Source organism: Vicugna pacos, chromosome 34 (genome assembly GCF_048564905.1).
Source record: "Vicugna pacos chromosome 34, VicPac4, whole genome shotgun sequence".
NCBI classification, from domain to species: domain Eukaryota; kingdom Metazoa; phylum Chordata; class Mammalia; order Artiodactyla; family Camelidae; genus Vicugna; species Vicugna pacos.
This window is the reverse complement of record NC_133020.1, coordinates 19621332-19647420: the sequence shown is the minus strand read 5'-3', so window position 1 is coordinate 19647420 and position 26089 is coordinate 19621332. Positions and strand designations below refer to the sequence as shown.

At 54.0% G+C, this 26089-nt stretch overlaps 1 protein-coding gene across 2 annotated transcripts in view; it reads right to left on the bottom strand.

Annotated features, from left to right (window-relative positions):
- Positions 1 to 26089, bottom strand: part of CRACR2A (calcium release activated channel regulator 2A) — a 95577-nt gene that overhangs the window by 58345 nt on the left and 11143 nt on the right. The window contains exons 1-2 of one of the 2 annotated variants that reach the window (XM_072954461.1): positions 14193 to 14271; positions 2070 to 2305 (exon numbers count right to left, since the gene is read on the bottom strand). In XM_072954461.1, the coding sequence (XP_072810562.1) occupies positions 2070 to 2288 (219 nt within the window). In that variant the 5' untranslated portion in view covers positions 2289 to 2305; positions 14193 to 14271. Of the gene's footprint in view, positions 1 to 2069; positions 2306 to 14192; positions 14272 to 26089 lie in introns of those variants that run through there. The other variant, XM_072954460.1, reaches the window with a different exon arrangement.

Sequence of the window (26089 nt, the reverse complement as noted above, 5' to 3'; positions counted from 1 at the left end):
TGCTTTCTCAAAGGACGGCAAGCTCTGTGTGGGTTTGTTCCAGTTCCGCTTCTCCGCCGCCCCTCCCACCCAGACCCCCCAACCCGGCCCACAGCCTCTCCTTCCTTCAAGCACCTTTCCCGGTGCCTGGATCTGGGTGTGCATGAATGCCCTGAGCTCTCCTCCACCCTGGGAGGCCATGCTGGGAGCCGAAGGTGAGAACGGGGGTGATGAGCGGGTTCGGGGACTGGCCACCGGCCACAGCAGCACGTGTCAGGGTGACGGCGGCGGGCAGAGGTCTGTAGGTCCTGCCAGGAGAACCAAGGGCACAGGGGCCTCGCCGGGGAGCCCAGGGCCAGTTCCAAGAGGGCAGCTTCTTCCCATATCTCCTTCCAGCCCATCCCCCTCCAGCAGAGAGGCGGCCCTTCAATTTGTTCTCTTGATGCAGCTCCTCAGCTGGAAGAGCTGACCTCTCCAAACTTCAGAACACGACGGTGGGGAGCGGGAAAGGCCGCGGACGCGCAAGACCCGCTGGTGGGATGTCCGGGCTGCTCCTCCCGCCTGGACCAGGCGAGGCCCGAGGGGGGGTGGCTGACTTGGTGCCTCTGGGACCTGAGGCTTCTGACTTCGCTCCCAGCCAGTCAAACACAGACGATTTCTTTAACAGTGTATACTTTACAGTTTAAACCCCCCACGCCCTCCCCGCCGTCACGAGAGAGTGGGCTTCAGGGCAGCTTGACTGGCGTCGATTTGGGGAGAGTGCTGATTTGCACCCTGCTTGTGGCCCAGGGTCGACCCTCAATAAACGCGAATTCTCTTTCCTTTCTTTCTAGAACGAGAATCAAAAGGGGGGGGGGCTGCCATGAAGACCACCGCCTCCGACCACCATGGCCCCAGGCCTGGGAGTGACCATTATGAGTTCACAGGGGTTTGTCAAAGTTCCCCCCAACCCGCTGAGGCTGGCCCTCCAGAGGGAGTGAGACTTTGGGAATGAGTGTCAAGGGCAGAAGGGCATCTGGGGGCCAATTACTGAAAACTGGAGAGGTCCCGGGCTCACTCGTGGGCTAAGCTGCCTCTCTTCTCAGGTCTTTCCCCCCAGTTTGTGCAGCTACCGGATGGGGGAAGGACTCAGGGAGCAGCCTGAACAGCACCCCACCCCTCGCGGGGCCAGGGAGAGAAGGACAGGCCCGCCGTCTCCATGCAGGTCTCGAGGTCCACCTCCCGGCTCAGGCTGTGCGGCGCGCACAGCGAGCAGGGGTGGGACGGGTACTAACGAGGGTCCGCCTTTCACCGCCCAGCTTTAGCGTCCTCTGAAAAAACGGACTTAAAAAACAAAATCTGACCATCGTGGGTCTCCCTCCTGTACCACAGCTGTGCGCCCCTCCCCAGATGCCCTGGACAGATGAGTGCTGGAAGGGCTGGGGGTGGGTGGGGGACCTGCGCCTCCTTTACTCTCGTCAGGGTGAAATCATGACTGCAGCATGAGAGATTTAAGGAAGACACTGGGAGGAGCCTTTTGGCACTGGTGGTGGAGAGCACCAGACCAGGGGTGGGCGAGCCACACTCCCGCACTCTAAATCCGACCAGTGTCTCTTTTTGTACAGCCAGGGAGCTAAGAACGGCTTTTACACTTTTAAATGGTTGAAAGACTTTCAAAAGAAGAATATTTGGTGAGGCATGAAAATGATGTACCATGTCGATTTCCTCCCAGGCTGTGGGTCCGACACCACACCCGTCCCTGGGACACATGAGGCACCTCGTGGGAGTGGCTTGGGCACAGCTCAGAGCTGTGTTATGAAGCAACAAGTCAGTGCCTCTTTGCCTTTGTTCTGAAGAGTTCTTCTCCATGTCTTACTTAAGTCCCTCATGTTGCTATCGCCATTTCCTGCAAACCTGGGGAGTCACCGAGTCAGACAGAGAAACCCCCCCACCCTTCGTCTGACAGAAAGTAAAGACCAGAAAAAGAAGGAACCCACGAGATCTGGCTCCCAGGGGATGTCACCTCTGGTGGTGCAGGACCCAACCCAACAGAGGGAGACCCAGGCCCTTTGGCCTTCCGGGTGGGCAGGCCCAGCCCGGCCTCCTCTTACCTGCATATCCCTCCTGGCGATGAAGCCCTTGCCCTCGGCATCACAGGTCTGGAAGAATTCCTGCGCCTTCCTCAGCATGGCCAGCTCCCGGGCCCCCTGGGTCTCCTCACGTGGCCGGTCGTCCAGGGGTCCCCAGTCGTCCCCGCTCCCCTGGCTCCCCTGGCTCCCCGGGCCAGGCCTCCGGGGTCTGGAAACCACTCTCCCGTCAGGGTTAGCCATCCAAGTCTTCCCAGGACCTGAAGGTGGAAGATGAGAGAGAGGAGTGGGGATGGTGGGGGGGTGCTGGAAGAGGACGGGAGAGGGCGGCAGGGAGCACAGCCCCACTCGCCAGCGCCCCTGCCGCTCTTAGCAGCGCCCCCTAATGTGCGCAAGCTCAGGACGGCCCTTAATGGGCCAGCCGGCCCGTCAAAGAGCTCGGAGAAGAGAGGGGGGAGGAAAACGGACATTTCCAGATCCGAGAGGAGGCGGCTAGAGACTTTCTCCCAACTGCGACCAATGACGACACACATCCTGAGAGGCCAGCTACCGTTTCTTGAGCGTTTTCTTGGAGGCAGGCACCACGCCGTGGTCCCTCTGTCCGTGTTCCTGTCTGTTTCTCACACCCCTCTGAAAGACAGTATCGTCTCCAGGCTCAGAGAGGTTGAGTGTCTTGACCAAGGCCACACAGCAGGTGAGTGCGGTGAGTGCAGAAGCTGAGATGCAAACGTGCCCTCATCTCACAGGTATTTGATCTTAATCCCACAGGGTCCTGACTCCTAAGCGGCGCCAAGGACGGAGAGCTCCCCTGGCCCAGAGGCTTCGTCTCCTACATTAGTCAAAATCAGCACGTTCTTGGTGAGCGTTCCTCCCGTGCTGCGGCCTCTGCTGACGGGCGAGAAGGTGCGCCCCGTCCTCAGAAGGCCCCCCGTTGTGCTGGGCTTGCCGGGCCTGGTTTGGTGACATCAGGGCTGCCTTTAGCCAACACAGAATCACAAATCATACACCTCGACCAGAAAGTCCCTTGAAACATTTTGTCAGAGGATGCACTGCAGACATGATGGCGTGGAAGACGGCACAGGAACCTGGCTTCTGCTGCTGCTTAAGTGACCTTGAACAAGTTACAGCCTGTCTGGGCCTCAGTGTCCTCATCTGTATCAGACTAGAGATGCTTGCTTTAAACGTTCCTTTTAGCTCTGATAGTCTGTAAGTCCGTGAAGTTTCAAAATGATAAAATGTTACTAATGAAAAATGGGGTTAAATGTGATCATAAAGAAGAGTAATGCCCTTGGATTTTTCCATCCGAAGACATTTTGGAAGCAGAGTAGGTCCAAATTGTAATATATGATAATATTTGAAGTTAAAAATACAGATATGCAGTGCAATGCCTTCTGTGGGGAAAGTGAAGTCCTAGTCATACCTCCAGTGTCCACGGCCAGAAACGACGGGAAATCGCCGTGTCTCCAGCCCAGGGTCCTGGCTGGTTACACCCGGCTCCTAAGTCATCCATGATTTCAGTCAACATCTTCCAGATCTGTCAAGAGCTCTGGGCCCAGAGCTGGAAGACGACCTCTAATGAACTCCGTGTAACAGAGCCGACCAGGCAGAGCGGACTGCACCGTCTCACTGCTCGGGCTGGACGAGGAGCTTCCCTCTCTGGGAAACCTGGCTCTGTCTTCATCCCTACGTGGTATGAACTGACCGTCATCTAATCACAGGCAGATCTGACATTTCTATTCTGTCTTCCTCAGGGAGAACTGCCCCGGCTTAAGTCCCAAAGGAGCAGGGCGGTGTCTGCATGGTTTGTGCTCGCTGCCCAGGACATCTGAGTCACTGCTGAGCTTAGGAAGGGCTTGTGGATAGTGACGGTGAGAACACCTGAGCTTCTGTAAACACGCAGCCCCCGCAGAGCTGCCCGCTGCCTTCCTGCTCCTGCCAGACTACCTGCGAGGTGCCTGCACCGCTACCCTCTTCCTGCCGGCTGCTCCCAGGACACTGGGCCAATAAACCTGTCTGTCATTCCTTCAGGGCATCCTCTTGCCAGGCCCCTAACATACTTCATCTCACTGGGACCTGACATCCCAGAATTTCAGCTGATGAAATTCACAAAAAGCTGCAAGAGCTAACACGTGACTTTAACAAGGTTAAAGGGTACGATCTCTCTCTATGGAAATCGATTGTATTTCTGTATACCAGCAACGGAAGTTCAAACTGAAATAAAAATATCATTTACAGTAGCATCAAAAACATGAAATCCTTAAGACTGCAAACATTTCCATCACTCCCCAAGAGGTGCAATTTTCGAATTCCCATGTGAGCTATCTTGAGTGCGGTGGTGGTTTCATGGGTGAATACATCTATTAAAATTCATCAAATTGCACATCTGAAATATGTGCAGTTCACTGTACAGGAACCATACCACAATAAAGGGGGTAAAAATATGAGGTGCTTCTGGATATAGCTGACGAAAAATGTGTAATACTTGTACACGGAAAGCTACACAATATTGATGAGAAAAATTAAAAAGGAGGCTGAAATAACTGGAGAGATGTGCATGTTCACGGAGACACCATGAGACACCATTTCTCCCTAAATTCATTTATAGACTTACCTCCGTCTCAATCAAAACCACAGCAGGTTTTTGCAGACATTGACAAGCTGATCTAACATCCATAGGAAAATGCAAATGACCTAGAACAGCCGAAACAGCTTTTAAAAAGGAAAACAAAATTGGAAGACTAACACTACCTGGTGACAAGACATTATGAGTCTCCAGTAATCAAGACAGTGTGGTATCAGCATAAAGGCAGAAAAAACGATCAATGAAATGGAATAGAGAATAGAGGATCCAGAAATAGACTCGGATAAAGAACTGACCTGTGACAAAGATGCAGAGATGGTCCAGCAGAGGAAGGGTGATCTTTCCAGCAAATGGTACCAGAGTAATTGCATACCCACTTGCAAAAAGGAATTTCAATTCACACCTCGTGTCACATACAAAAATTTACTCAAAATGGATCATAGACCTAAATGGAAAATCTAAACGTATAAACTTCAGGAAGAAAACGGGTTTTCGACTTTGGCTGAATGAACTGTTTCTTCGGTACACTAGCAGTGGCAGAATCCCTTAAAAAGAAAACCCTGCTGAATTGGATTTTATCCAAATTTTGAATTTCTGCTCTTTGAGAGACACCATAAGCTACAGAGGAAAAGTTGTTTGCAAATCATATCTGATAGTGGATTTTGATCCAGAATATATGAAAAACTCTCAGAACTCATTAAAAAGAAAATAAACAGCTCATTTTTTTTAAACGAACAAACATTTGAACAGGCACTTCACCAAATGAGATATATGGATATCAAATAGCTATATGAAAATGCTCAACATTATTAGGCATAAGGGAAATGCAATTTGGAACTGAAATGGAATACCACGACAGGCTTACTAGGGTGGCTGGAATGAAAAGATGGACCAAATCTTGGCGAGGATGTGGGGTGATCGGATGGAACACTTGTATGTTGTTGGTGGGAACAGACGCACAAAATGTACACCCCCTTCGGAAAACATTCGCTGGTTCCCCTAAAAAGCCAAACAAACTTCTACCGAACGATCCAGACACCCCTCTCCTACATCTTCCCCCAGGAGAACAAAAGCCTCTGTCCATACAAGGCTTGTCCGTGAAGGTTCATAGAAGCTTTCCTTGTAGCTGAAAACAGCACACACGTTCACCAGCAGGTGCATGGGTGCGCGGGTGGTGGTCTAAACACACAATGAGAGGCTCTTCGGCTTCGAAAGGCAGGAACTCCTGATCCAAGCAACAACCTGCATGAATCTCAAAATCACCATGGGAGTGAAAGAAGCCAGACAAAAAGGCGACATACTCTTGGATTCCATTTATATTAAATTATTTTTTTAAAATGAAGACTGATCTATAGTGTCAGGAAAGAGACAGGGAGGTGGGGATGGGTGAGAAGAAGGGGTGACGAATGGGCCAGAGGAACTTTTGGGGGGATGCGGATATATTCGAAATCTTAGCTGTGGTGCTACGTTCACAGAGACACCCATATATATGTACAGTCAAGCACACACACACATATACAGACATGTGTATACAAATCGGTATCAAAACATCAAATTACACAATTTAAATATGTGCGGTGTATTGTATGTCAACAGCTCAACAGATTTATCAAAAAAAAAAAGGTCCAGCCAGAACCTTCTCATACGCCCCAGGACTTGCAAACCAAGCCCTGCCTACTGTGTTTATCCCCAGGGTCCTGATTCTTCCTTTTACATTCAACTCTGGCAACCGGAAAATGGCTGAAAATTAAGTAATTTCCCTGTGAAAACCCTCAGTCCCTTAGCAGAGGGAGCTGGGTGAACTTTGGCAGTGAGGGGGCAGGGCAGAGCCGCCCCGCAGACCACTCCCCGCGGAGCTCCCCTCCTGCCTCCTCTGGCTCCGCCTGCAGCCCGGGGTCCCAAGGGACAAGACCGCAAATCAACAGCAGGGCTTCTGCCCTCATCTCAGGACAAAACAGAAGCCCGGTGAGCAGCTTGGCTGTCTCCCAGTTAGATGAAGCCCAGCGACGCCCTGGGCCCAGGGCTGGACGCAGGTTTCCGTCTCAAAGATTTTTTCAATGACCAGACAGTGCACCCATAAAAGGGAGAGTGGTGGGATGGGTTCCAAGGGCAGAGGGCAAAGGGCATCAGCATCACAAGGGAAAAGAGAGGCCACTTGGATCTGCCTGGCTGTGCCAGAGCTGGCAGACCACTGTTCCCCTCCAGAATGGTTCCATGAAACCCTCACACACAGATGGAAGCGATCCAGCCCTCAAGTATTCCCAGGAACACTTCCCAGACTTCCAGAGTCATTCACAGCTTAGTATCTGCTGCCCGCAAGCAGAGCGTCCACAGACCAAGCCTAGATCCCCTCTGCAGGCTCCAGGCTCAGCGCCCCCGCCTTCTGGGCTCCGTGGAGTTGGAGATCGTCTGGTCCCTCGCTCCGCGCCACGCCCGTGGCCGACCTGAAAGCTCCTGAGCTCCCCTGAATCTCTCGGGCTGCAGACACTTATCAAGAGCCCTGAAGCATCGTCAGGATCAGTTCAACTCTCCTTAATTACCCCGGCTCCGGGGCAGGAAGGTTCCACCTGCCGCAGGACCCCGAGCCTCCACCCCCAGCCTCCACCCTCTGCTCCGTGTCACACGGACCAGTCTCGTCAAACTGACAGGCGCAGGAGGGCTGCTGAGCAAAAGGTTTCAAAGGCAGCTGCACAGAAAAGGACGAGAGATGCTCACAGGGAGTGGTTCTTACCCGGCCCCTGGGAGGGAGCAAGGTCGGAAAGAACCAAGGTCTCACGTGGGAGGTGGATTGGTTTCTCAGGTCCCCCACAGCAAAGGACCAAAGATCAGGTGGCTTAAAACAACAGAAGCTTATCCCTCTGAGGCTGCACGTCCAAGGTAGGATCCGCCCTCGCCCCTTCCCCGCGTCTGGTGGTGGCGGCAGCCCTGGACAGTCCTGCTCGGCTCCACCCCTCCCCTGAGCTCCGCCTCCGTCGTCGCATGGCCTCTCCCCTCCTGGGTCTGTTCCCGCCATCTCCCCCTCTGCGAAGAATGCCCCTTGTGCTGGATGAAGGGCCCACCCTCATCCTAGCTTGGCCAATTACATCGCCAATCCCCCTAGACAGGAGGGAAGCGGGCGGGGCACAGCCATTAAAAGAATGACGCAGCAATTAGCACCCAGACGGCGGGAGATTTGGCCTCCAGTAGACCTTGACCTTCATCACAGGCTCCACGTAACACATTAGCATGGTAAACAGCACTCCCACGGGCGCCGCGACAGCTCTGAGGCTGGCCGTGAAGGTCAGAAAGTGGGCAGGGGCCTGATTCCAGGGAATCCCGGCCCCTTCGCCAAAGCAGTCGGAATAATCGTCCCGCTTGTTAGCACATGAAGCTACCCAGCCCATGCAACACCCGCCCGCGCTTTGTGGCCTCTCTGGCCTTCTGAGACGGCCTGCGCTCTGTCTGTGGAGGGCGCCTCTCTCTGACTAAGGCTACTCAGCTCAGCTAGTAAACCTACTTTTGCTCAGCTATGGCTCGCTCGTGAATCCTTTCCTGCACGAAGCCAAGCCAGGGACTCACCGGGACCAGGGACGTGGCCATCCTCTCGCGCCCCATTTTCCCTGTATCAACCCTACTTTCATTCCAAGGTACTGGGGGTTAAGGTCTCAACATATCTGTTGGGAGACACAGTTTAACTCCTCACAGGTGGCGGCATAGAAGACCCTGAGCTGGGAGTGAAAGTGCCTGGTTTGGAGGGGACGGGAGACCCAGTCCGGGGGAGTGGGCGGGGACAGCAGCCGGTGGGAGGTGCCTGGTCCAGCCAGCTACCGGGTGAGCCGCTTGGGCTACTGGAGGCTCAGAGAACTCCATCTCTCGTCTTCCTCCCCTTGGAGAAGAGGACTCCCACCCTGCTTAGCAGAATGGGAAGAGCCACATTTTCTTGCCTCCACCACGTCCTAGCTGGACGACCTTGGGCAAGTTGCAGGACCTCCCCAGGCCTCAGTTTCCCCATCTGTAAAATGCAGATGGCAGTACCTACTTCAAGTCAGGACCAGGCAACTTCCAAACACGTAAAGCACTTGGAAACTGTGCCTGGCACAGTGAGAGGCTGGTAAATGTTAGCTCTTCTAATAACTTCTAATTCATTTTCAGTTATTCTTTTTAGTTTAAAATTCTGAGAGCGAGATGACTCCTCCGGAGGTGATAAAATAATGAAAGACACATAAAGGAATAGTGATGCTAATTACTTCCTTGAGGTTTAAAAAGAACTTTCACTTCTGTCATCTCATTTCCATAGTGATCCTGGGAAGCTGTGAGGACTGGCTGTCTCTTCCCCCTTTTATTCATGAGAATCTCAGTCTCCAGGAGGTTAAGTGGCCTGCCCAGGGTCACGAGAAAGCAGAGTAGGGATGCAAACTTACCACCCCGGAGGTAAGAGCAAAGACCAGAGGCGCAGCGGCGCTGTGGGTGTGTTCTAGGACTCAGCACAGGGCACTTGTCAGTTCCTTGTCCCTCCTGGAAGAACACGTCTGCTCCAGCTCTCAGCACTGTGCACGCCTTCAGGGCTCAGCTCTGAGTCCACCTCCTCCGAGAAGTCTTCCCTGACCCCCCGGTATGGACTGCTCTGGCCCCTGGCCCTGAGCGCCTGCTCCTTCATGCTTCACGCAGGAGAACGTACTGCCGGGTCCGGTTGGCTAGACTGTCAAGTGCACATGATATGGCATTTTTTTCTCGAAAGCAGAAGCCCTATCGATAAATCAGAGTAGGTGTGAAATTGATATTTGATCATTTAAATGAACAAATCCCCAGCCTGGTACTTGGCATATAACAGGCACTCAACATAAAACTTGAGAATTATGTTTTATTTGAGGACACTCCCCAGGACTGTAGCCCAAGAAGACAGCCTCTTGGGTAGCTGTGAGGGACTGTTCCGAAGAGGTAAGGGAGGAGCCAGGATATATAGTGGTTTTTGCTGAAAAATAAAACTTACAGTCAAATGTCAAAAGACTACTGCTAATCACAAAAAACCCCCAGACATCTCAAGTAGATGGTCTGAGCGACTCTCTGTGTACGGGAAGACGCAGGAGTCGGGGCTCACGGAAACCACTCCTTTGATGAGCATCTTAACTCCCTAGGGCCACCCTCCTGATTTCCTCCAGCCTGAGTTCCCCGCAGGGCGCACCGCTGGGGGCGGCTGCAGTGGGTGATGGCTTGATGCTAGGAGACACTGTTTCCTAAAATGGCAGGCAATATTTTTTGTCCACGGCGGGTTGGAACTTTCAGCCCCACCCTTACCTCCAGGAAGGGGAGAGGGGCTGGAGCTTGAGTTAACCACCAATGGTTTGTGAAGTAATCAGTCCTGCCTAGGTGTCAAAGCTTCCATAAGAAGTCCTAATGAATGGGGGCTGGTGAACACGTGGAGGATTGGGGGGGCGTGCCACACCCCACCTTCCCCAGCCCGTACCTGCATCTCCCATCTGCATCTCTTCCATCTGGCTGCCTGCCAGCTGCATCCTTTGTAGCAAACTGGTCATAGCAAGTAAGGCACTTCCTGAGTTCTGCAGGAGGGGCTTGTGGGAAGCCCAGAATTTACAGCCCGTGAGTCAGACACATGGGTGACAACCTGGGATGTGCAGCAGGCATCAGAACGGGGACAGTCTTGTAGGACTGAGCCCTTAGCCTTCAGGGTCTGTGTTACTGTCAGAATTGAATTGGATTAGAGAACACACGTTTGGTGTCAGAAATGCTGTTAGGAACAAAAAGACACCACAATATGGAACCAGCAGTTCTCCGTGGTGGGCACAGCACCTGCCCGTTTCTGTGGTGTCAGTGTTGCCACCGCAGACAGTTTCAAGCTACCAACGGTCAGGTCTTACCAAGAAAGACGTCCTGAGGCCCGTGTTTCTGCCCAGAGTGTCCCTAGGGGTGGTCTCTGCAACCGCAGCACTGTCTGCTCGGGGGATGGTCTGCTCTGATTCCTCCTTAGACAGCATCCCCCACCAGGGACTTACAGGCTGGGGCCCCTTTTAAATCCATCTTAGTATCTGGGAAATAGGCTCCACTCGAGTCTCAGGGTGCACAGGTGGCCTGCCTTCGTTCACGCCTCTGGGCAGACCCTCACGTGGGACCAGGACGGCGAGACAGATGAACAGAGACACTGCTCCTTCACTGCCTTCACACCGAGATGCCAGTGTGTCAGCCCAGGTCCGTCCGGGAAGGGGACCTTCCCTGCTCCATATCAGCTTGTCCTTTACTTCTCTGACATGCAGGGTGGCGGGCTGCAGAGACCCCCACCCCTTCTCTGACAGGCCCCTTAACCGAGGTGGGCAAGAACACCCAGTCCGAGGCCGGATCACCCGCGCCCCTGGCTGTGTGGCCACAAAGACGTTTCCCACCCTCTCTGGGCCCCACTCTCCTCCCCTGTCCCGGGAAGGCAGGGCAGCGCCTTACAAGTGTCAGCTGCTGTTAGCATTCTCATCGTCATCGGAACCCAAATGGGCTTCCTCTGCCCCAGCGAAACAAACTCTGAAACAAAAATCAGCACAACAGCAACAAAAACACTACAGGAAGAGATGCAACAAGAAACCCCTACATCTGTCATGGACGGCCCAGCGGGACGGGACCTCGTGGCGGGATGTCACCCACCCCAGGCCACCGGGGAGGCCTTATGCCCCAGCAGCCCACATAAAGGGGCAGGGGTATAGAAGCACCTTTGGGACTGGGAGGGGACAGCTCAGGGGGAGAGCATGTGCTTAGCACGCACCAGGTCCTGGGGTCCGTCCCCAGCGTCTCTACTGAAAAAGAAAAAGCAAATAAATTCATTAAAAAAAAATAAAAGAAGCCCCTTTGGGAGGGCGACTCTCCGTTCTGCCTGCTGCGGCTTATGTGACGGGTCCAATTTCCTCGTGTGGCCTCAAGGGAGACGGGGACAGCTGTGCCCCCCTCCGCGATGTAACTCTCCGGGCCTGGGTGCCTGCTGTTCAGCAGCCCCGTTCACACCCCTCCCACTCTATCAGAAGGCTCATTAAAGGCCTCGGTAGCGGTTTGGGGTCCCCATGACATGGTGGCTGTTCACCCTAATCCTCCCAATAATTAGTGGTTGTAAACCACTTTGAAGATAAAAGGCATTTTAGAAGAGCTAAGTCCTATTACGATTAGCTTTTCAATATTTCCTGGCTGATGAGCACATCAAAGCGGAACACAGCCTCGGCGGGAGGGCTGGTGGCTAATGAGATGCACTTCAAGGCGGCTGGCGTATATTAAAGACAAAATTTACCAACATGAAAAAAAAGTGCCCGCTTCCCTCCCAGCAGAGCCAGCTCTTTCCAAAGGCTGTCAGGGTGGATGCTTGCAAGACGGTCAAGGACCCAGCGCTCACGCGCCCTCTGGGCCTGGAGGAGAAAGGCTCAGCAACGGCCCCTGGCTCAGCATCATGACTTACTCTCGCCAGCGTGGCTCTGTGCGCCCCTCATTTCTCATTTCACGCCGTTTTAACGCTCACTCTGTGGCAAAGGCAAGTTAGCTGACACGATCCCCACCCGGCAGACAAGGAAGCTGCAAAGCGGTTTCCGAGGCAGAGACATCAGCTGAGCACAGTTAAGGCTGCCGCTACCCTGGCGACACTACGGACGCCCCATCACATCCCCTCCAGTACCTGTGCGCTACCCTCTCCCCCACCCTCCCCACCTTTGCCTCTAGCTCCAGGTACCTGCCACTCTTAGAATGGTGACCCTTGAGCTAACGGAGCCACTTTGTCCACAGGCACAGAGCCAGGAGTGCCCGAAGTTTCCGGGTCACCTCTAAACAGCCCTTAGCCAATGCCACCTGGCGCAGAAGTGGGGACGCCTGTCCCCCAGTCTCCAGAGGGGACACGGTCTGAGTTGGGATCTGCACTTTTGTGGGACCGGCTGAGACTGGAACTCTGCCCCACTCGCACTCTGCCTTCTTCCCGCTCTGGTCCTGCCTCCTACGCCTTTACTGGGTCTTTCTGGAGCGTTTCCTCAATAAGTCATGTGCACGTGGAGCCCTCTCTGGGGATGTGCTTCTGGGGAACTCAGCCTAAGACGAAGGCTCTCTCAACTCCACAAGAGTGAGAACGTTTTGCATACGTGCTATTGAACACGTGCCCCCAGGCCCCCTGAGTTCCAAACCTCCCCTGCCAAGTCTCCAGCCCTAAACACCCACCTTTCCTGTGTCCACCCTCCTGCTGCAGCTCTCAGCTCTTCACTCTCAAAGCCCCTATTTCCCCTTGGGCCATGGTGTCCCATCTGCTTTGGGAAAGCTACCTTCGGGCTCTCCCTGGGCCCAGGGAAGGCACTGAACCGGGCAGATGCTGTGGGAGACACAAGATACACTTAAGACCACCCCTTTCCTCGGTGAATTTATACTCTCGCGGGGGGACAAGATGCAAATGAGGGAGGTAGAAGACGCGCAGAAGCAACAGCTCTCAGAGTGGCTCCCAAAGCCAAACACTGCCCTCGGCGCTCCCTGCCATGTGACTCTGGCTCTTCCATTGAAACTTAAATGCTCAGGAAATTGGAGGCCAGCTCTGGCAGAGATAACCCAGATGCAGGGATAGTCCAATAAAGGGCAGCCTCTCTGTAATGCTGGTTTGCATTATGATTATTTTTTACTTCCGGGAAGGGATTCCCAGAGGTTAAGCAACTTGTCCTAGGAAAACAGCTAAGCAGTGAGAGAGTATGGATTCGATCCTAAATCTGCCTAATTCTTTAAAATCTCAGTTTCCTTGTCTGTAAAAGGGGACCAACGATCCCCACTTTTCAAAACTGTTGTAAGGATTTAAAAAATAATACGTACAGGGTATCAAAATACCTGCTACGATACCTGGGCCACGAGCACCGTGTCGGTGGTGAGTAGTGTCATCACTGCCAGAGGCGACGCCATTGAGCCAAAGGGTGCTTCACGCGCGCACTGTAAAGGCTCTTAGTGCATACTAACAAACTGCTTTCCAAAAAACCAGGTAAGCAAAGCCGTGACAGCCCTGCCAAGGGGCCCCGAGTAAAGCAGAGCTGAGCAGGCCTCCTCAGTGCTTTCAGGACAAATCTTAAACACACGGGAGCAGCCCCACCTCTTTACCGGCATCCTCTCCCCCCGTCCCACCATGGCCCCTTTCATGCCTCGGCATCTTCAAACACGTTCCCTCAGCTGGCACACCCCTTTGTCTAAGCTGCGTCCTACAAATGCTCAAGAATCCATTCGAGGGGCGCTTTCTCTGAGAAGTCACCCCGACCGACCCTTGGTCTGACTTAACTCGCTCTTTCTCTGGGCATCCACAGCCTCTGGGGCCTACACCTGCTGTTGGATTTACTTGTAAAGATTTACTTGCCTGTCCTTCCCTGGGACACAGGTGTGTGAGCACATGTGTGCGTGCACACACACACACGCACACGCACACCCACACACCCACACACACCCCTGTAAATGCCTGGAGGGAAGGGACCACATCCCCCTCCCTGCAGTTAGCAAAACACCTGGCTCATGGATGATGCTGAACACACAGACATAGCAAGGGTGCATTTTAAAATGTGTGCCACTTGACCGTAAAAAAAAGAGTGAAATAATGTCACCTGCAGCAACATGGACGGACCGAGGGACGATCACACCAGGTGAAGTGAGTCAGAGAAAGGCAGATGTCGTATGATGTCACTCACATGTGAAATCTAAAAACAAAATGACGCAAATGAACTTATTTACAGAACGAAACAGACTCACAGGCACAGAAAACGAACTTATGATTATCAAAGGGGAAGGGTAGGGAGCGATTAACTAGGAGCCTGGGATCAGCAGATACAAACCACTACATACAAAATAGACCAACATCCTCTTCAGAGGGTGGCTGACTCCAGTCTGGGGACTGTGTGCTGCCAGCGATCTGAATCCCACGGAGGAAACAGGCAGAGAGGAGAACCCCCTGCTTTCCACTGGGGCCGCGGTGGAAGGAGTTTTACGGCAATTTAGAGAAAACCGGGGGAAGACGCCCCTCCCGTAGGGCTGCCATGTCTCCGAAGGAAGCAGGCCTAGTCCTGTCTCCTTCCAGGTTTTGGAGAGGTGTCGGGGTAGCAGCGGGAAGTCTGGAGGCCGTGTCCCGCCCGGTGGGGGCAGACCCTCGTGCGTGAGAAGGGGGTGGCTTTGAGGTGGGAAGCCCCATAAAAAAAGACCGGCAGGACCCCCAGCAGGGCCACTACTCTCCTGCCAGCACCATCCGGTTCCCTGGCCCAGCAGCTTTATCTCACTCATTGCCTCTGAAGGCTTACCTCTAGGGAAGTGGAACGTACCCCTAAAATTCTATTGGGTCCCTGAGCTCACTCCTGATTGGTCCATTTGTAGTGCTTCATTTGCATGGGGCTCACTCCTGATTGGTTATTTCTCTCCCTCCTGATTGGTCCATTTCTACAAAGCTTATTCCTAATAATTAGTCAACTTTTGTTATACCTTATTTGCATATGATGTTGCAAAGTGTAAACTGGCAGCCTATAAAAGCCTGTGTAAACCTACAGACGGGGTCCAGAGCTTGGAGTGCTAACGTCTCCGGGCCCGCCGGCATAATAAACCTGAGTTCTCCAACCCTCCGAGTGATGCTTGGTCTCGTGCCCAGATCCAAGTTGCTGTCACAACTGAGCTGTAACACACTTTTCTGCAACAGCTTCAGGGCTATCTGAGCTTCCCACCCAGCAGCCCCGGCTCTCAGCAGTGCTCTAGAAGTTCCCTGCATCCGACCCCCAAGTGCTGTCTGCATCCCCCAAGCTCACCCTTGAAGACAGAGACGCAGCATTGCAGCCAGAGTCTCTGCCCTCGCTAAGGAAGGTCTGCAGTCGTATTTGTCAGAAAAGCCTAAGGGCCCCACGGGGACAGGCTGAGGATGCTGGCGGAGGAATCAGCTTTGGGACAGGGAGCAGAGGAGCATCCTTGTCTGGGCAGCCTGGGGATGCAAGGACGTGAATGTAGAGAGGGATCTGGCAGAATGCTCAGCGTTGTGCTGAGTAGCAGGCCTTGCCAGCAGGCTTGCCAAGACCGCAGGGAACAGCGGTGATGGCCAAGGAGGCTGGGGTTATCTCTACCTCCAACCACAGCTAGATCTGGCCGACTAGATATGTGTCCCCAGTGACAGTGGCCTCTCTCCGGCGTACGAGCACAATTCATCTGAGGCAAATGCTCCCTTTTCTGTACAAGGTGGCACAGCACTTGGACACTCATCCATCCATTCAATGATGTGCCGGCACTGTTTTCAGTGCCAAAGAAGCAGTAATGGCAAATCCAGCAAGCTCTTGACTGGGTGGAGCTTCTGTTCCAGCGGAGAGAGACAAACAAAACAATAAATCCGTAAGCCCAGTAAGTGTTTTCGGTGCTGGAGTAAGACAGCTCTCTCCCTGAGTCACCTGCCTCCACCCGTCACTGGCACCTATGCCCAGGCGCTCGAAGCAACCCGGGTGGGGAGGCTCATCCCCCTGGATGTGTCCCAGGCAGCAGCCATACAGAGCCAGGCCCTGGGGGGACAGAGTGGAGTGCTGCCCTGTCTGCCCCCAGCCGCTGACATCCGAGAAGCTTCGGTCACACATACTGAAAGAAAAACCACTTAGGTTATACACGAGATATTAATAGTGTTAGTTCTAGCTGGTAATCTTCAGAGACGATTTCTCGTGACGTTATTCTGTATTTTCTAACATTTTTGTTATGACAATGTGTTATTTTTGCAATAAGGGGCAAAACATTTTTTTTTAAGTAAGAGGATTGGATTGGCCTTGCTAAATCAAATGAATAAGAAATGTATTTGGACAGGTAGGCAGGGACCAGATCTCAGGGTGATGGATAACGTCTTACCATGCCACTTTCTGGTTTACAAAGCGAATTCACAACAAATATCTCCTTCAGCCCTCACAAGACTTTCTCAAGGTTACATAGAAAATAAAACTGAGCTCAGGAAAATGCCTGCCCCTTGGGGCCCTGACTTCAAGGCCAAAGTCTTTTCCGCTATTCCACATGCCCTTTTGTAGCTGACCTCATGTCTCTGCACAGCCGAGGCCCTCCCAACAGCGCTGAGCACCCCAGCTCCTGCCTCTCTCCTGCCCTGCCCCCCACCTTTGCCTCTTCCGCAGACACCAAGCTAATTGCCCCATACCTGCCTTTATTAAACTACCGTCTTAATCAAGCCCCTGCCAGGCTCTAGGCACTGTCTTGTACTCCGTCTGAGGATGCAGCACACTCACAGACATGGAGAACAAACGGCGGCTAGCAAAGGGCGGAGGGCCGGTGAGGGGCGGGGTAAATTAAGAGTTTGGGATTAACAGATACACACGACTATATGTACAACAGATGAACAACAAGGGCCTGCTGTGGAGCACAGGGAGCTATGCTCAATTTCCTGTAATAACCTATAATGGAAAAGAATCTGAAAAAATATGTGTATATGTATGTATATGTATAACTAAGCCGCTTTGCTGTACACCTGAAGCTAACATTGTAAATCAACCACACTTCAATAAAAACAAAATTAAAAAAAAGTAAAGGGTATTAGGCGGACGACTGGCCTCAGAGGGAGCTGTTTGGTTTGGAGGACTGGCTCTTCCTCCATGCGGAGCAACGCGCTGCCACCAAGGCCCCCAGGTAGGCCGGGCAGACACCCTAGTCAGAGGCCACGGTTACAAGACCCAGCTCTCCAAGGAGGTCTGTTCCAGATGGAGAGGCAGCACACACAGCCAGATGAAAACGGACAGTGATGAAACAGCCCCTGACACCCCCTCTGGACCAAAGGGGCGTCTACCCACCGCATCACCAGGGATGTCACAAGTCAGCTTGCAACTGTCCCTGAGAGAAGTCACAGAAAGACAGAGTGCAGCCACACAGAACACACGCAGCAGACAACCCAGGGCAGGGCTTCGACGTCGCAGCGAGGGCGCAGGCCCTCCGCACCGCGCGGGACACTGGAGGCAGCACGGGAGGCGCGGGGGCCGACCTGTGAGAAAGGCTCTGGGGAAGGAGGTGGCACTGAGCGCGGGCCTCCGGGAGTGAGTGGGATCTGGATGCTCTTCAGGGTGAGCCCGTTCAGCAAGGCCACGAGGATGCCCCGAAAACCCCCAGCCCAGCCAGGGCCCTTTCTCCTCCGGACACTGGGCTTCCAGCCTCTCACCTGTCCTGGCCCCTGCACCACGTCTGAGGGCTTCTAAGTGTCTCTCTGACTGTGCTCTGAAGAGCCACAAGTGCGGCCGGCCACCCGAGGTGGAACATAAAGATGATCTCAGCACAGAGAGAGCTGGCAAAATGCTGAGAACACCTGGCTCATTCGCTCACCTGCACACGGGGGTCTACTCAATACATCCGTGAACAAGGTTCAACCAGGTGCCAGGACCCACTGGGGGCAGACAATCAAGTCATGTTATGTTCTCAGTTACCCTCTGAGGTTACGGGCACCACCGTGGGGGTCTGGGCTGTGGGGAGCCCCTTGGCCGCACCGTTTAAGTGGTGACAATGATTACGACCATATAGCAAGGACAGCGAGCTTTCACAGGGTGCATTAAAGGCCACCACAATCTCTGCCATCTAAGCCTGTGAGCTGGCATCCCATCTGCGACACGCACGCTGTTACCGTCTGGCCTCAAAGCTGGTGCTGTCCTGTTTGTCATAAGGATTCGAGACAGTCCCGGCTCCTGGACGCCGGCAGGTGGAGGGCTGGGCCTGGGATACGGGATGTCTCCCGTGAACCTCTCCGTGGGACACCAGGTCACCCGCAGGGTCACCTTCCTCTCCGAAGCGTTTTGACTCTGCAGTGTGGCCTGTGAGCAGAGGGGGAGACCCTACAACGGAGGCCCAGAGAAGCTGAGCTCACCCAGGGTCTCCTTCTGTGCTTTGTCTGTTTTAAGAACATGAAGTGTTGGCTTTAGGAAGCCCGGGGTTCAAGTCCCAGGTCTGTCACCTACAGCTGGTGTGACCCCCAGCAGGTTCCTAACTTCTCCGAGCCTCTTTCCTCCCCTGTTAAACATGGACCAGACCTACCGCAGAGCACAGGGAGCTCTGTTCAATTTCTTGTAATGAGCTGTAATGGAAAAGAATCTGAAAAATAAAAATGTCTGCATGTACATGTAGAACTGAATCACTTTGCTGTACACACGAACCAAACATTGTAAGTCGACTACACGTCAGTAAAAAAAAATGGATCACATGAGCACCTCTCTCGATAAGCTGACATGAAAGTAAGACACAGAGCTCAGCCCGGGGCCTGGCCGATACTCAGTGCTCCTTAAGTACTGATTATATTATTATTATTGTTGCTGTTTTTGTTATTTCAGAGAGGATGGCTCGGTGTCGTTCCTTCGCCTGAGCCCACGGGCCAGGGCAGAACTCGGGCTGTGGGCGTCTCTCTCCCTGGTGAAGCCAGCAGAGCGCCCCGGGCGGGGCCGCCCTTTCTGCGTTGGCAGCACCTTCCTGCGGGCGGCGGCGCCTGCGGGGAAGCCCTTCCCTCTGCTTCCCGCCCTCGGAAGCGGGGTGGGGGGTGGCGGGTTCTTATCCTGAGCCCCAGGACTGCACCGTCCAACCTGGTAGCCGGGAGCCGCCCGACGCTGTCCAGCCGCAGCAATGTGGCTGGTCCAAAATGAGATGTGCTGTAACAATCCCCCAGTTCTCTAATTCACAAAGTATCAGGCCGACTAGATGCTGAAGTGGTCGCCCTGAGGGTACCTTGGGTGAAATAAAATGTTAATAAAGCCAGTTTCGCCTGCTCCCTTTCCTTCTCCCCCGGTGGCCGCGAGGATATCGGAAGGGACGTGTGCTCAGTGCTCACACGCACGTCTGCTGCCAGCCCTGGAAGGAACACGAGCTCCCCGAAGCCGAGGCTTTGTCCCTCAGGGCTACTGCTGTGTCCCCAGCCCCCGGGACAGGTCCTGAATGTGGGAGGAGCCCGGGGGGTGTGAGGCCTGGAGGAGACTCTCAGGGCTGGGGCCCAGGCTCCAGGAGGTGGGGACCGGCGTGAGGTCGTTTGGGATTTACTCTCATGAGTAAACTGAGTCTGGAAAAAAATACTAAAAACTTGTCCCGAAACAGCAAGTTTCAAACCAAGGGCATCCCAAACCTACAGTCTTTCAACTGAATCCTTCTACCTCCCACAGCAACGTAGAGTTGAGAAAGAAACCTTGATTTGGGGTTTTCTGAAAATCCACCTCCCCTCCCGTCACCACCAGCGTCTGAGCTCTGGGCAAATCACTGGCCTCCATGGGCCTCGGCAGCTCGGACCCTCCCCTGCACTGCGTAAACCAGTGGCGTCTTTATCCTGGTGGGGACAGCGAGGCTGAGCCCTAAGTATTTCCACACACTCCTCTCTACTCCCGGGTCTCCAGAGAGCCTCTCCGGCTGAAACTTCCTCCCATCACCCGAATCAATATTGTGTTTGTTTAAGGTTCTCTTTGATTTTACTTGGTTTTAGATGCTTTTCATCAGAAGCCAAAACCTTGCAGACTTTCCCTTGATCTTGTGACGAAATTCCCTTAGAGAGATTTAATTCCAGAAACAGCTCTGCGGCACCACATCCCCGTGTACGAGCAAAGCCGTCCAAGTAACTAGCATCCTGCCGTGTTCAAACACGACTCTCAGGAGGCACACGGGCTCCTCGCCCTTACATCTGCGTTTACTGTCCTGCAGCATCGACACCGAGGAAGCGCTTACATCTTGTTCCCAAAAAGGCCCTCAGTACCCCGCCAGCCTCCACGTTCTCCGCCTACGCCTTGAAGGGACCCTGAAGTTGTCCGCTGCCCCAGCTCCCGTGAACCCCTCTGCTCTGCCCTCGCCTGGCCCGCTGAGTAAACTCCCTTCCTGACTTGTCCCCCTCCCGCCCCCCCCCCACCACCACTGAGCTTTTTGGAAGAGTCTGTGTCATTTCCACTTCTAACTCCAGCTCAAGAGCCTTCTGAATTTTAATCAAAGCAAGAGTCTTTTAGAACCAAATCTGATTTCTCAGAGAAGGAAATCTCCCCCAACTTGCCCCGCACCCCCCCACCGGGGAATTGCCAACACTGTTTTTGATCAAGAAGAATAAAGAAAAATTTGCCAGAATCAACTACATCGTTCTAACGCAAGAAATGGGCCTCGGTCCGATAACAGGGGTAGAGTGGCTTTCAACACAGCCCCACGGAGGGGCAGGACGCACTTTATCACCCACCCGGGTCTCGGCCACTTGCTGAATCTTTACGGATTTTCATTCCCGTCCCCAGCCACCCAGCAGAGTGCTTGACTGGCCAGCGGTGACTGGTGCTTGAGGAAGGCATACAAGGTTTTAACAACCAGCCGGCACCAGGACATGCCTTCTCAAAATAATTACGTGCCGCATCCCAAGGCGAGATGAACGCACCTCGTGCTTCTCGGGAGCCAACGTTTACAGAGGCGCCTGATGCAAGATGTTGTGTTTGGTAACAGGGATGCAGAGTGAGCTGCACATCCCCCGTGCCCGCCGACAGCTCCCAGGCTGACGGAGACTGACGCGTGTGACGGACTAAAGCGTAAGGCAGAACGGGGAAAGGGTAATGAGTGTGTGTGTGTGTGTTTGTACTGAAAAAAGATGGGGAGGAAATACACCCCCACATTACCAGTGACCATCTCTGTTCGTTGAGTTGATGGTGATTTTTTTTCTCTTCTTTGCTGTTTGTTATATTCACTGATCTTTCTTTTTATGAGAAACATACATTGCTTATATGATAAAATATTTTTTGTTGCTTACATGATAAAATTTTCAGGGAAAATTCAGCACATTATACAGGATTGGGGTGATAAGACTTTGTGGAGGATGGGGTGTGTCTCTGGGCTCTGCAGGATGGGGAATCTTGGGCAGGGAGGAGATGGGGGTCATACCAGGCAGAAGGCACAGCATGAAGCGGCCTCCGGCCATGGCAGGGGGAGGACATGACAGGCGCGGGAGGACAGTACGTGAGGGCCCTCACGTGGACGGGCGCAGGGCTGGGGCCTGGGGGCCTGGGGTCCTGCTCTGCGTTCCTACCCTCTGGGTCTGCTGCTGCTGTATCACACTGCGTTACACTTGGTTGCATTCAAGTCTACCCTGCACTAAGTTTTTGGCTCCTGGAGGTCAGGGATCACGGCTCATGCATTCTGTCACCATCGCAGCTAGCATGACAACCAGCACAGGACAGGAGTCCACACAGCTTCCTGGAGGAACCCGGTTCTAATGGGGTTAGTTTTTATTTTGTCAGTAATAGGACTCTTTGTGGGTTCCAGAACACTGCACCCTTTAGACAGCTAATACATTCCAGGAACTCTGCTGGGTGCAAAGGCTGTGGTCCTCCTTGGTCTGGCCTTCACTCCTGTGTGGCACCATTTACCCACGAGGCTCAGAAGGGTCTAGTCACCTGCCTTAGGTGGTACGGCCAGTGGTCAGAGAAGCCAGGACAGCCTGAGGACGGTGTGGAGGACAGAAGCCTCACAGAAATGAGGAGACTAGAGCAGCAGGGATCTGTGGGGACCTGGACTGGCCCAACCAGTCAGAGAGGAGGTGAGGAAAAGCCCGGGGGACAGCCTGGAGGCAGTGCCGACACCTGAGCCTGGACGGCTCCTCGGCTGCTTCTAAAGCACACTTGCTGTTTCTGATGTCAGCTGAGGGACAGAGCCTCCACAGGGACTTGCTGTCCCATGAACCAGCCCCTGCTCTCAGAAGTAGGACCAGTGGAAAGGGTCCCTCGCCAGCCCAGGGGTGGGCGCCCCGCCACTCTCCCGTCCACTGCAGGCCTTGAAAACTTCCTGGACCTGAACATTCTCCCGAAAACGTGAACGAAACGGGCCCGGACCCCAGCGGGAATCAACTCCCTGTGCTAAGAGGGAAACAGAATTGGGAGTGAGATGTAGGATCTGTCTGTCCTCATCACCGACCAGCGACTTCCTCCCCTCCCGGGGCCTCTGTCTTCTCTTCTGCAGACAGGCCGGGCTGCACAAGATGCCCTTTGAGACCCTCAGACAAGGTAAGTTCTCAGGGACCGTGACCCTCCTTAGCATTTCTGCCCATCAAAATGAACGTCTCTCCCTCCTGCTGGACCTCAGCGCCCCGAGGCCAGCCTGGCCTGTCCCGGCAGGGCTCCCAGCACTTTCCTGGGTGCCGAGCCTGAAGCAGCACACCACGTCCGCCTGTGGAACGGAGCGACGGCCGGTCTCGGGGCCATGTGGGGAGGCAGCGGCCCCAGGCGACCCGTCCCTGCAGGATCTCCAGCGGAGCGCGCTCTGGGGGTTCCAGGTCCTCCCCACGGGTCAGGGGCCGGTTAGCGCCTGGCTCCCCCACCCCTCCACCCACCCTGAGAAGCCCCTCGGGTTTCCTTGCACGCAGGACGACATCTGAGGTGGAGGTTTGGAAACCTGTGTGTGTCTGCATTCGGAAAACTCTGCCAGTCGGTCAGAAACATTTTCACATTTTAGCTCTGACTGTGATAAAAAGAAGTAAAGGGAGAGTGGTTTATGCCAAAATAACATACATTTCAATCGGGAAGTACTCGTGCGTGGCTGCCTGGGACACATCACCGGGCAGTCAACGCCTACACCTGCTTGTGATGGGTGAGTAGACCTGACGCCCCCTAGAAGGGGCACAAGGAAATAAAAGAGCGGAGGACAACAGAAGAAAAAAAATGAAGATGAGAAACGGCAACCCCGCTGACCTGTCTGTATCTGAGAACAGGGAGGAAAGCGCCTGCACGGAGCGGGCGGTTCAGACCCGCCAGATTCGGTCCTGGGTGTGGCGGCGGGGAAAGCAGGAAGGAGCGGAGCCACCTGTGCAAGTGTCATATCATGTCCTGTGCCCTGCTGAGGCACGGCACGAAGCGTCTTGGAAAACAAGCCATTGATCTGGAAATTCCACCCAGAGGGGAGGCCCACGCTCAGTCTGCAGCACCAAGACGGCCTGGGAAACACCACCCTCTTCCTTCAGGCAGTGGGGAGAGGAGGAGGGACTGAAGAAGTTTCTTTGGGAGATCTCCAGCGAGAACGTCGGGGTCAGAGTGGGAAACACAAGCAGCCCCCAAGTAGATGATTATCATATGTGAGTTTTGCAAGAGATTTCTTATCACTGACCTGCAAATACACACACACACACACGTATATTAGGATATAAACTATTCCAAAAAGAGAGAATATAAAGAAGTTCATGGACATGGTGACATCTCCTGTGTCCCCGCTAGTTTAATGACATGTTGTCCTATGTCTACGTCTGTTAGATGAAGTCTTGAGTCTCTTGTTACAAATCTGGTTTCCTCGTTTTGGGGGAAGCTCCACGTTGCATAGAAACCCTTCTCAGCTGAATGTATGCTTGTGGGATGCTCTGAACGAGACAGGATGCGTGAAGTGGGGGGATGATCCGGTCACATCAAGACCTGGCCTTTATTCCACGTAGGTTTTGCTTCCTGTAACAACCATCTCCTGAGCCATCGAGCGTTTGGCATACCTTTTTTGGAAACGTTTCAGGGCTGCTGTGTAAAGCTGCCACCGGTTTCTCTGTCTCAGGTTGACGTGGGCAGGGCAGGTGACGATTCTTCCCTGATGGGGCCGATGTGCACCGGCGTCCCCAACCCGCCCCCAGGAAGTGCCAAGGGCATCTCTTAGTCACGTGGCTACCCCAAGCCACCCCACAGATTTCCCAAACACCCTCTGGGCTTCAACACTCAGAGCACCGTGGCCCCTGGACCCCCAGCACCTGGAGTCTGTTGGAAATGCAGACTCTTCAGCCTCGGACCAGACCCACTGGTTCAGGAGACCTCCCCCACCCCGGCCAGGTGACTCTTCCAAGGGGCAGCTCCGACCCCGTTGGGAATACCAACCAAGTCCAACCTCACTCATTTCTCGAATGAGGAAACGGGCCCAAGAGGGCAGGTCAGCTGTACACTTGCCCCCTCTGCTCATCACTAAGCTCCTTGAGGACTAGACAGGTCTGGGACCACGGGGCTGCTAGCCCACGCAACTGTGGCCCTGGAAAGTCCTGGTGTCTGGACTCCGTCAGGACTCCGAACTCTCCTTTTCCACCGGAAAGCAGCGAGTCCCCAGGGCTCAGCCACAGAAGCACCGGCATGCCCACCACTTGTCTTGTCCGTTTCAGCCCCAGCTCCCGCTGCACCGGGGACCGCGGGGTCTGAACGAAGAGGAAGGGCCCCTCGCCCTCTGCCTGCGGTTAGCGCCACACTCGGAGGAAGAACAAACAGAAAGCAAAACCCCCTATTGTTCTAAGATAACCACAGAGACGACGGAGGTGTGCAACCTTGGCAGAGATGAAAGACAGTCACCACAAAAAAACAAGAAAGATGTGTCCCCTGCCCAGAAGCCCCAGCCTGCAGCCCCTTTGCTGAGGTGTGATTTCAAAGGTCCAATCCGGAGACCTATGAGCTGTGCCGTCCTGGCCCCGTCCCCTGCCCCCATGCTGGCCAGGCTTAGTTCATCACTGTGGAAGACGTCGGGGTCAGTGGCCCACGGGGACACGCCAGCTCAGCCGCTGAACAAATGACCAGGAATGAGACATTCTCAGCTGGCCAGCAGTGCGAGGAGGGAGGCTGGCTTCCTTCCGGCCACCCCTCCACCCTGGCTGAGCCCATCTCCCAGCGCCCACGGGCTCCGGGGTGCAGACACTGCCAGCCTCCCCACCCCGCACTGTGAGCAGAAGGATGGCCCAACCCCTCCACTCACAGCCTCCACTTCCGGCCCTACTTCCTTCCTCCATCGCGCAGTGATGGACCCAAGACAGCCGAAAACCACCCACCACCTTACTCTATAGTGAATTTATGTCTTCTGTCACACTGGGACCCAGCCTGACACACCCGTGTACCCGGCGGGCACGGAGCTTTCTGCTGACCTGTCCCAACTCGGCTCCACGGACCAGGGTGTGGCTCCTCCATCCTCTCTGCCACGGGGCCTGGCGTTCAGACGTTGCTCCACGGATGTCTGATGAAAGAGCCAAGGGGGCAGTGGAGCCACGTCCTCGCTATATCCTGTGGCCGACCACGAGGCTGAGCCGTCCCTTCTCTGGGGCGTGTCACTGTCTCCCCATCCTCAGAGATGCTCTCTCTGTCATGGCTGTCATCACCACGCCACCACTGACAACCCAGAGGTCACTGGAAACCACATCTTTTTTTTTTTTTAAGACTTTGGAGGCAGCATAATATATTGGCTAAAACATCAGGTCCTAGAGCCAGAAATTCCTGGGTTCAGACACCAGTTCTGCCACGGAGAAGTTACAGATCTCGGCCAAGTGACTTCAGTCTGTTACTGTTTTCTTGTCTATAAAACAGGAATAAGAATGCCAGGTCCTCGTGGGCTTCTGTGGAGATGATACACGTCACAGAGCAGTACTTCACACTGTCTCATTCATTTTCACGCTGGTCTCCAAGCAGCCAAGGCACTCCGAGCTCTGCTCAAGCAAACAGCGAGCAGAGGTCCTTCCCTTGTGCTCTGAGATGGGGCGTAACAAGGCAGGGATGAAAAATATTCTTTAAGAATAAGAGAAATGTAG